The sequence below is a fragment of the Excalfactoria chinensis genome, chromosome 5 (assembly GCF_039878825.1).
Source record: "Excalfactoria chinensis isolate bCotChi1 chromosome 5, bCotChi1.hap2, whole genome shotgun sequence".
Lineage (NCBI taxonomy): Eukaryota > Metazoa > Chordata > Aves > Galliformes > Phasianidae > Excalfactoria > Excalfactoria chinensis.
The window spans coordinates 9,447,101-9,458,140 of record NC_092829.1 but is presented as its reverse complement, the minus strand read 5'-3'; the positions used below and the strand labels follow the sequence as shown (position 1 = coordinate 9,458,140).

General features: G+C 46.1%; 1 protein-coding gene across 4 annotated transcripts in view; it reads right to left on the bottom strand.

Moving 5' to 3' along the window:
- Positions 1-3,614: 3,614 nt before the first annotated feature.
- Positions 3,615-11,040, bottom strand: part of CDC42BPB (CDC42 binding protein kinase beta) — an 84,001-nt gene continuing 76,575 nt past the window's right edge. For all 4 annotated transcript variants that reach the window (XM_072339403.1, XM_072339405.1, XM_072339404.1 and 1 more), the window contains 7 exons: positions 9,301-9,398; positions 9,105-9,189; positions 8,832-8,952; positions 8,619-8,736; positions 7,409-7,517; positions 7,246-7,316; positions 3,615-5,378 (listed from right to left, as the gene is read on the bottom strand). In XM_072339403.1, coding sequence (XP_072195504.1) covers positions 5,247-5,378; positions 7,246-7,316; positions 7,409-7,517; positions 8,619-8,736; positions 8,832-8,952; positions 9,105-9,189; positions 9,301-9,398 — 734 coding nt within the window. In that variant the 3' untranslated portion in view covers positions 3,615-5,246. The remainder of the gene's footprint in view (positions 5,379-7,245; positions 7,317-7,408; positions 7,518-8,618; positions 8,737-8,831; positions 8,953-9,104; positions 9,190-9,300; positions 9,399-11,040) is intronic.

Genomic DNA, 11,040 nt, shown 5'->3' with positions numbered 1-11,040 from the left:
TTTGGGTGCCACACGCTTTCAGGTGCCCACAGTGTCAGGCACCAGGCCTTTACACATCAAGTCTAAGGGTGAGCCGCCCGAAGGTATGGAAATATATGCAAATCTATGCAGATTTTCACTCTGCTGGCTTTTCAGCAGGGCTCGTTGGCATTTCCATAAGGAAGTAACTATTTTAAGTGCATTGTGTTTTGTTCAAGTCTCTGGAAGAAATAATCCTTCTCAAAGGCTCCAGAGGCAGCACGAGGCACACCAGAGCCCTGCTGCAGGTGCCGGCACCGGATCACCCTGCAGCCAGCTCCCAGGGGCCGTGGGCTGCAGGGCCCCGGGCTGTCCACGCTGCTCTGCCCTCAGCACGGCCCCGAAACCCCTTTGCGTGTGGCTCTGCCGCTTGCCGGGCTTCATTCTTAAAATGCATTAGCAGCTCGAGGTCACTTTACAACAGAGGCTTTAATTAAAGCCCAGATCAATTTTTGTCAGCTCTCTCTCTGAGCACGCTCTGTACTTTGCCTGCAGGAGCCGTTTGTTCGCTCACGCAGAGCGCGTTGCGGGGAGGGGGATCTGCAGGCAGCGCAGCGATGGCGACGTGCGGTGCTGGGGACAACGCGCTGCCCTCCTGCAGGGGAACAGCGGGGCTTCGGGCTGCGCGCTCTGTGCTGGGATCTCATGTAAATGGGGGGTTTCATGTGCAGACAGTGTGACAGAGCCGTGCTTTGGGCTGCCGGGGGCTTTGTTGTGCTCTCGGTGCTGAGGGTCGGGCTCCCAATGAGACAGGCTAATGAGGAACGCATTAGTGCTAATGGCCGGGGCTCGGCAGTCACCGCTTCCCAGGCCTTTAGCAGCAAAGGGGTTAACGGGCACCGACTCGCTGCGCCCACCCTCGGGATGTTGCGGGGCGCCCAGCAGCCGTGCAGCTCCAGCTCCGGGCATGCGGCAGTGCTCCAAACGGCACAGAGCCGGCAAGCAGCCCGAGCCCGATGTGCTTTTTGTAGCGGCTGAGGGTTGCGATGCGGGAAGGAGCTGGCGAAGCTGCTGCGGGGCAGCGACCCCCACCTCTCATCAGCATTCAGAGCTCGGCGCCCATCGCGCTGCTCTTCCTTCCGGGAATACAGAGCAGCACTGCGTAAGAAGCTGGAAGCGGGCGGTGCTGCAAGAATCTGGGGGCTTTATCTATGATAAAACAACCAATAAATCCGCATTCCCTGTGCAGTCAGGTGACAAAAAAGTGCTGCATCTTATTGGGGAGCAGGGAAAATATTTACTGCAAGGCCGGGGAACGGCCGATTCCTGAGTTCGTGTTCCTCCTGCGGCTGGATGCTGCACTGCAGCTGCTCTTAGTGGAGCACGTCCCGCGGTGCCGCGCTGTCCTCGGCTCACCCCGCTGCCGTGGGCAGGCTGAGCTCTGCCAGACCCCGCAGCGCCGATACAGCTGAGGGCTGAGCTCACGTCGCCCCTCGGCTCTCCGCCCTCGGGAGCGAGCTGCTCCTGCACTGCCAGCCGTCTGCCCGGCCTGTCCGTGCCTTACTGCGGAGGCGGCAAGGAGCAACAGGCCGCTGGGGAGTGGAATGCAACATGGGACCTGCGCTGAAAGGTGTGTGAGAGGGTGGGGAGGAGACCACAAAACCTGCTGGCGATGCTGTGGATGGTCAGACCTGAGCAGGTGAATTTTTCCAATGCCTGTTGCTACTGAAGCTGCTTTGCACAGAGCAGGTGGGATGCAAACTGGAACTCAAAGTGCTCCAGTAGCCCAGCAGCCACGGCTACAGCTCTTTTCTTCTTTCCTCCCTGGAAATAGGCTCAGCTTAGCACTGGGATATGGTCTGGGGTCACAGTGTGACACTTGGCTCTCCTGAGGGAGCAGTTCAGTTCCCACATCCCTCTCTTCCCTTCAGTGCTCCAATTTCTCAGTGCTGTACGCTACCAGTGCCAGCTCTTAACATTCTTAAGCAAAGGATGCCCAAGCTGACCTTGTGAAAAGCCATCATTGCACTGGCTGTTCAGTAATTCCACACTGAAGTCCCTGTGACTTAACTGTGATAGAAGAAAAACGTTGTGTTTTTACAGTAAGGGTGGTGAGGTACTGGCACAGGTTGCCCACAGAGGCAGCATCTGCTCTATCCCTGCAGACAGCCAAGCTCAGGCTGGACGGGGCTCTGAGCACCTGATGGAGCTGTGGGTTGGCCCTGCCCATTGCAGGGGGCTGGACTGGGTGGCCTCATAGAGTCCCTTCCAACTCAAATGGTTCTACAAAGCAAGCATTCACTGCACCCACTGAGAAGCTGCTCGCTCTCAGCACAGCTGCGCTGCAGACAGGTGTTGGCAGCTCCGCTCAGCCCTGGGCAGCAAGTGGCACCAGAGGGCATTCCAGAGCAGGCAGCCTCCTGTGCTAAGGTGCTGTGCTCAAAGTGACCAGAATTTCCTGACGATAGCACGTCCATCACTGCCTGCATCAGGGCTGAGTAATGCCTCTGTGAAAGCGTGAGACACCAAATTACGCTCATTCTTTGCATAGCTGAATTTAGCTGAATTCCATACTCAGGGCATTAGACCGGCAGCCTCCGGGGAGAATCGAGCGTGCTGTCAGGAGAACATTCTGCTTCCCATCTTGAATTTCCACACTTCTCAAAGTTCTCCCCAGGGCTCAGAACTCTTCAGGTAACCAGAACTGGGAGCCGGAAAGGGGAGAGATCTGAGAAGTGCGGCAGTGGGACACGGAGAGGAAATTCTGCTCAGCCAGATCTGAAGGGAAGGATAAATAATGCATTCAGAGTGAGCAATTCATTTACTTTTCTAGAAACGTTCTCCTGCTTAAATTATAAGCGAGCCCTGGCACTGCTGAGTGCTCTGATTTAATACCCCCATAATTAAAGACTTTGTTGTCATCTGAAGTCCTCAGTGTGAGGAGAAAAATCAACTCAAGAGCGGGAGAAACGTTTTGTAAAAGTCAGAGGCTGATTAGCATGAATGCTTGCGGGAGGGAAGGCTTCTGGCACACAGACCTCGATCCTACTGCCACCCTGTGCTGCGTGTAGGGCACCATTCACACCTCTCTGCTTGAAACGCCCGCAGTGTTTCTTTAGCACTTACTGCTTTTAAAACATGTATTTATTCTTTTACCTCACGTAAGTTGTCCAAATAGATCCCGAAGGCTCCTCATAAGCATAGAATGGTTTGGGTTGGAAGGGAACTCAAAGACCATCCAGATCCCTCGTTGTCCTCAGGCACCACCCACCAGCTGCCCCAGGGCCCCATCCATTCTGCCCTTGAGCACCTCCAGGGATGCGGCACCTCCAGCTCTCTGGGCAGCAGAGCCCGTGCGAGAGCTTTGGCCATAAGGATCTGAGTCAATTGAAATGAATTAAGTGTGCTTTGATGAAACAGCTACCTGAGCACAATCCGCGCGTACATTTCAGCACTGTAATCCACCAAAAGGCCTTGCACTGCTCCAGTGCATACACTTACATGCAGAATCGTGCACCGTCCTTGTAGTGTTCAGGTATGGAGCTTCAAAGTATTCTTCAGGTTATGCAAAGCTTTCACGGACGAGGTGAAGTTACCACAAGACGCAGCACATGTCAGTGACGGGCTGTTTGCAGATGTCAAGACAGACGACCATGAACTTTAAAACCTCCCTCTTCTGCTTTATTGACAGGTAAATTGTTCAAAAATGTTCTCACAATTCAATAATTACAAAGACTTAGACTTACATTAAAAAAGTAAAAACCAGAACCCCCCCATAGCAGTAGTGTCCAGCTCTAACTGAGCCCCTTTATCAAGAATCTGAGAAAAAGAGCAAGTACTGTCCAACACTTAACGTAACAGGATTAAATGTTGACTAGAACACTCAGTTTTAACTAAAGATAAGTGCACGTCCTATACAGTGTTTCAGAAAAGAACATTAGCCATTGGTATATCATTAGCCCACTTAAACCAGATTTTAAATAAGTGACATCCAACTGTCATCAAATTGGCACAGAAGGCACACTAGTGTGACAATGACAAACTGGATATGCCAGCCACTGAATTAATTACAAGCTTTTAATGAAACATGGTCACAAATCTTTTGATTACTAAACGTATAATACATGGAAGCATGAGATTAAATATACACGCAAAACATCACCGCTGCACGTGGGCCATAGCAAAATATACAGGAGTGTGTTGTGCATTTTTCTACATGATCAATACTTGATTAATAATCATGGGGTCTTCATGCAGATGAGGATATATTTAGTGAGAAAAGCAGCACCCCCAGTTACACATCCTTCACGTTCCACTTTGGTAACCAAGAAACCAGATTGACATGGTAGTGTGAGTCCCTTCGCTCCGGCAGACTTCAAGGGCGATGCGCCCATGAGGAGGCCCGCCAGCTAACAACGCAGTGTGCCCTTACACCAAAAAGCCCGGGAGAAACCACTTCTCAGAAGGAGATAGGCAGGAACGACCAGTAAAGTTCTCTTCACAGCAGTAAGGATCAATATTCTAAAAGCCCTGACTAATGACTGGGACTGACGAGGACTAACAAGCGGGATGTGAGTAAAAGATAACCGGTAGTAGTCCTATGTACAAGACTAAAAAGTTGGTAGAAAGATAGAAAGACTGTTACGCAGCTGAATATGTAATGGCTAAATGAATTACAAGGCCACAAGACTATAGCCAACCTTTGCTTGACATCCTGGTGATACTACTGATGTTGGGAACAACCGACAGCTTCCTAGCATTCTCCTTAAGATTTAGGAAACAAACCATTACAGGAAAAAGGGAGAAGTGTATTTTTTTTCTGAGGATGTAACTAGACTGCTTGCATTTCCTACCCAGAGGTCCAAATCGTGTCTAAAAGGATTTCCTGCTAATGAGATATTACATCATTCTATAGAAAAATAATATTCCTGATATTGTAGCAACATTATCAGTATCTCTCTCTATTTCTTTCTCTGCGTAAGAATAACAATATTTACTGGTGGCCTTAAATGCTCCTATGCAATAAAACTGTGTCACAGCTGTGCAGAAAGGAATCAACCGTAACCGAGCAGTGAACAATCCTGCATAAAAAGCTCCATTACTATTTAGTAAAGAATTTTCTTCATTTCAATAGTTTGTATCTACAATCTGGATATATAATTACTCTTGTACAACACTAGAGATTCGGTGTCAGTCTTGGCACTAAGCATCTGAGACAGCTTTGCCCTGCTCTTGAGTACTCCACAGAGCAGTGGGTGACCGAAGCCAGAACGGTGTGAGCGGTAGCGTTATGCGTCGCAGGTCGACTGGTCCAGTCCATCTAATGTGAGCTGATTCCTATGAGGAGAGTTGGGGCTTGGGGGACCACTGGGGTTTGAGCTGTTGGATGGAGTAGAGTGTTTGGTGGAGTCTGAATCGGGCTGTTAATGAGAAACATTAAAATAATTACGCTTAAGATCAGTTTCTTGCACTCAAAAGCTTTCGAGGCGCTCAAAGAATAAAGGAGAGCAACACCTACCATGTAGCATATATTAGATTTCATAGCTAAACACTAATGCAAATACTTTTATTATCTTTAACAGGCCTTAGTGCAGTTCTCCTCTGATATAACATGAAGTATGGCAAAGCTCGTGGAAATTGCTATACCCCAGGCTCCTCTACTTCAGCCACTGCAAGCCTCCTTGATAGAACACATCCACCTGTTCATTGTTACTCTGCGTTCACCAACCTGAGCTTTTAAAGCCATTTTTATAGCCAAGGAATAGGTTTATCTGCCCATGTAAACAATTACAGTGAAATCATCCTCTGTTTGGTGAGAAGGAAGGAAACAAGCACACAAACAGTTTACAAAACAGCGCCAATGACAAAGACAAGCATGTGCAATGCCTGACAAAAGAGTGGAGGCTGCCAAGTACCAGGCCGGACGGAGGTCCAGAAACAGAACATTCTTACTGGAGCTGCCCTACGTCAGTATCTAACACAGACAGTCTATTCAGTTATTTCCCCAGCATTAGATTGGTTGTTGGATATCTGCCTTCACAGGCTGGTCTCACTTCAACAGGATGGCTGGCAAGTTTCCCACTATTTTGGTGAGTTACAACTGTGAGCATTGCACAGATTCACAGCTTACAAAATACTGCACAGGAAACACTGGTACTATGGCAGCTTTTTTTTCAAGAAAGGGAACACATATTTTGTAAAGGGATTGAAAGGTAACATCCTACAAGGATGCTGTTCGTAAGGCTTTGCATAGCTCAAACAATGTAAGACCCTTTGCAGTAAGATGAACCAGATCACGCTGTGATAAAGCCACACGAGGAAAAGTAGTATATAAGTAGAAGGTGCTATTAGATACTTCCTTTTCCAAGTCACAATCTACTGTTTATTAAATCTAAGATGTCCCAAGAAACTGCAAGGTCTATTAAAAACAAAAGAACAAGCTATAAAAACCTACCAGCACTCGTGCCTACAAACAGCAAGTAGAGCAAGAAGCATAACCAAATTTGAGAAGGATGCTACAGAACAGCAGGCAACTGGGACACCCTATCATCAGCACCTTTCAGAAATCAAGATAGCTTTAGAAATGCCTCAGGTTAGAGAGTCCCCTGTTAGCATGCTTCTTTTAATGGTGAGCATTCTCTCAGCGAGGTGACACAGGCAGCCTGAGAATGGCTTATCTCACACAGGCAGCATTTCAACAAAGCCTGCAAGAAGCGACACCCATGGCAAATCAAGGGGTGATAAAGCAATCAATCATATCATCTCCTTGGATTCGGGGACACCACTCTGCTGCAGACCTTTTCAGACTGGTGACTACTGGCACGTAATTTCACATGGGCTATTACACGTTTTAAGATTTGATTCCTTTTCAAGTTACAAGACAGAAAGTTTTCCTTAAGGCAGCGCAGGAAACTATTTAACTAAGTCGTACTTTTTTGCTCTTCTATGCTAATAGACCAGAGAACATTTCTTGGAGCTCTGAGGACATTTCATCAATTAGACAAAATTGCCTCGTCTACAAAGCTTAATCCAGGACACAATACGTCTTAAAATATCGCTATAAAAAGATTCTCAGCTTTGCTTCAGCACTGCTGTATCCAACATACAATCAGATTGTGTTGTGTGCTAGAGAAAACATCTGCAGAAAGAAAATATCTCCACAAAGAAATATTCTTCACGAAGATAGTCTTCATGAAGAATTTTCCAAGATAATTAATTTAATGTAAGAAGAAAACAATCTACAGCAACAGAACGTTGTCACTCTCCATTTAATAACAGCTCCTTTACCTCTTTGTCAAACTCCTGGTCAGGATCAGACATACTTCGGGAAGGCATGGCTCCCCCCACATCGCTGCCACCTGTAGAGAGGGAAGGAAAAACGGCAGTTTTATGTCTCTTGTTGAAGCCACAAACAACACCTTAGAACTGAAAAGCTTGCTTCCAGCCTTACTTGATGAGGGCCACGAAATATAGGTTTTGCTTCTCTGCTGCTGTTGCTGCCGTGAGAGGTTAGCTGTAGATGGACACGTTTTTTCATCCTGTGCAGCAGGTAAGACGCTCTGCAGTTGAAATGAAACACTTTGTTAGCCAGCAACAGAAGCTATCCAACTAGAGGATGCTAATCGTGAAAATTCTGCCGTGCTTTTGAAGCTATTACAACTCGGTGTTGGTAGAAAAACTCTGAACTTACTTGACCACATCCACATATTTTCAGTAACAGACACAAACCCTGAGAAAGACAGAGAAAGAACTAAGCCCCATTGCAGCCATTGGAACCTGTCAGCCAGCAAACCCTCTATGACAGGGCACTGACTGTGCCAATAGCTCTGCTTCCTTCCTCCTCTTGCTGAAAGGATGAATGCATTATCCTTACAGAAGCTAGTGAAGGGCAAGCAAAACCCCGACTAGTAGCTATAAAACGGAGGGGACACAGCCTCAGAAGTATACCTCTGCACCTTGTTCTTGGAGATTTAGTTATCCAATAGCTCACACAGCTGTATATGTTAAATGCAGAACAAAAAATAATGCTGCAAACTTACACGTGCTTTAGTTATCTTACAAAGCACTCATTCCCCCCCCCCCACCCTTTTTTTTCTCTGCAATAGTCCAAATGGCACAAGCACACTGTTCTCATTTCTGACAGGGTGCAGCTACTCCTGCCCTTGCTAGGGAAGCAGAGGATGAACAGGAAGAGGAAGAAAGCAGAGGGGAGCCTTGCAGTGAGGAATGGTCACTCTGGAAAAGGATTTCAGAGGACACAGAGCTTATGAAAGACATGCTCCAAGCCTGCTGGAGGTGATATCAGACCAGAATGCTGAGAGGATGAGGGGAAGGAAATTCATTCTGTTATTTTAAGGTGACACACACAAAAAAAAAGGAAGGAGGAGAGACTGATTATTTACATAACTACTAACAAGCTTCCAGCAATGATATGTACTTCTCTCATTGTCTCCTTCTTAAGTCAGCAAACAGTATGTCTGTACAGAGGATTTAGAGCCACTGCACACAAATAAGGAAGGCTCACCTTCCTCAAAATGTCTAGAAGAAAAAACTGGTACTTAAGATAGTATTTGGGTCCTACATAGTAAATGTTCATGTTTTCTTTTTCCTTAGCAATTGCACGTGCACATACATCTCCCTCCCTCCCAAATGTATTTTACCAGTGGGAGGTCCATGAGAACCTGCATTCCATCTCCTGGTCCCATGTGAGCCACGTGGTTGAAATTTGTTGGGTTAGAAATCATCTTTGACCTTAGTTCCGGATCTCTAAGCATTTCCCTAAAGAAAGCAGAGTGACTTTTACTATCAGCATTCCCAATCTTTGCACGTCATCATGTGGAACCAGTTACAAAAAAAAAGAACTAAATTCTTACCTCCTCTGCTGTATTCTCTCTTCCTCAGGAACCTTAAATACAAATCTTCTTTTGCTCCTGGTTCGAAGCATTTGCTTTTTGCTATTGTCAGATGTTTCTGGCACACTGAGGACAGCTCCTACTGTAATATCACAATGCAATTTTGTATACTTAGAGTCATGCCGACCCAGAATTCTCTAACACAAGTTCCATCTCACACAAAGGTAACATCACTTAAAATTGCCCAGACAGCTTGGTATAACTTTCCCATTTCTCCCCTTGCTCAGTACTCACCTGCAAACTTGTTCTTGAAATATATTAGTCTTGGTGGCTCGCAGTTAAGGAGGTTCAGCGTGCCGTCCATGTTTAATGGTCTGATCTGTTTTGAGGAGGGAGGCAGAAAATTAACTCAAGCTTACCATACACTGGGAAGGAACATCTCACTTGGAATTAACCCAACTAATTTCTATATTCTAAGAAAAGTACTTACCCTTCGCAGGCCAATAGTCTGGACCCATTCCATAGTGTTAACATCAAATACATCAACACCATATTCACTGTACACTGTTACGTACGAAGAATTGCAACCTGCATAGATTTAAGAACAAAAAGAAAACCCTCAGCGTGGCTTCAGAGGTCCACACCTGATGTATATTTAAGCACATTATAGCAGCTGCAAAAATTCTCTCTCAGACTACGTGTACGCTACATTTTAAAACATCATCCTTCTTCCCAGGCCCACTTTCAAACAGATATTTTTGCCTTAACAGACTTGCTAACGACAGCATCACAGAAAGATTTACCTCTGACCCCCCCAAGTATTTTTAAGCTTTGAACGATGATTTCATGAAACAGCAAAACGCCATCTGACGTTTGCAGATGCACACTAATTTGGCACTTGGTAGGAATCAAGCGACGCGCTCGAAGCTCGCTTTTCTACAGATGCAGATGACTTCATTTCGGAAGCAACAAACTACCCATACATCTGCTGCATGCAGGGGAAAACAGGGTCACCATCTGTGAGGTGGGTCATGAAGTAACATTGCAGTTCTATTCTGAATTTCCTTCCTCTTTTGCTAACAATTATCTAGCTTTAGATATTCACATACAGGTTGCTTTCATCGGGTTAACATCAGAATGTCACAGTGGTTAAGACTCACAACCCATTCCATCTCTTAAACCCTTTTTAAAAAGCATAAAGGGCACCTGCAGACAGGCTTATTGTAGGTCCAACAAAAACCAGAGATCCCTACAGCTTCATATCAACATGCTCCTACTCACATAAAGTCTGTGTCCTGATGTAAAGAACAGTTACCAGAAATTTATGGCATTTAGTAGAGAAAAGATAGTCTGGGAGCTGCTTCAATGAACAAAAGGAAAATAACCCAATAGGATCCTCTATACAGGAAATGAAACTGTTTTGGTGCTGTTTTTTGTGCTCATTCACAGAAGTCCTTGGACAGCTACCATATATATGTATTCCAGAAGGGACTTAATGATCAGCTGTTAATTTTATGGGGTAATGGTTGGCTTGGATGTACAAATAAAGGGAGAGCACAGAACACGAGTCAAGAACACTGAGCTCCTGTGTGGCCCAGCCTGCAGCCCAGGCAGAGCCTCACCAGGTCCAGAGACCTGGCCCCATCTGTGCTGGTCTTGCTCACGCTGCAGCTCCCAGTGCTGATCAGGCTCTGAGCACATTGCAGCTAACAGCCCCATGCTGCCTAAGCCCCTTCAGCTCACATCTGACACACTCAACTGGCTGCCCAAAAGAATGGATCAGACTGTGCTTACACTGACCTCAGAGTCTCCTATAACCCACACTATCCATCAAATCCTAAAACCTGCTTTGCTACAGCAGGAGCTACCACAGGGAAAGGACTGTTTTTACTTTGATGGTCTCCTGATGGGACAGTTCATAAGGAACAAAAAACCAGCCACCATCACATCAGGTTTGGGAAGGAAGACAAGGCTGATGGAAAGGGAAGTAATTCAGTTTCCTTTGTCTACTATTCTAAAAAAATAAAACAAACTGCACATACTAGAGAGCTATAGAATAGTTTACAGTAAGACCAGCTTCTAATAATAACTGACAGAACAATTAACTAGCTCATCTAGTCTGCTGAAAAACAGAGAACTGTAAAGCTGATAAAGGAAAAGGAAACATTAGCTTTGGCTAATGGTGCTTTAAAGTAAATTTGCAACAACAATGTTTCCTTGGACCTTTTCC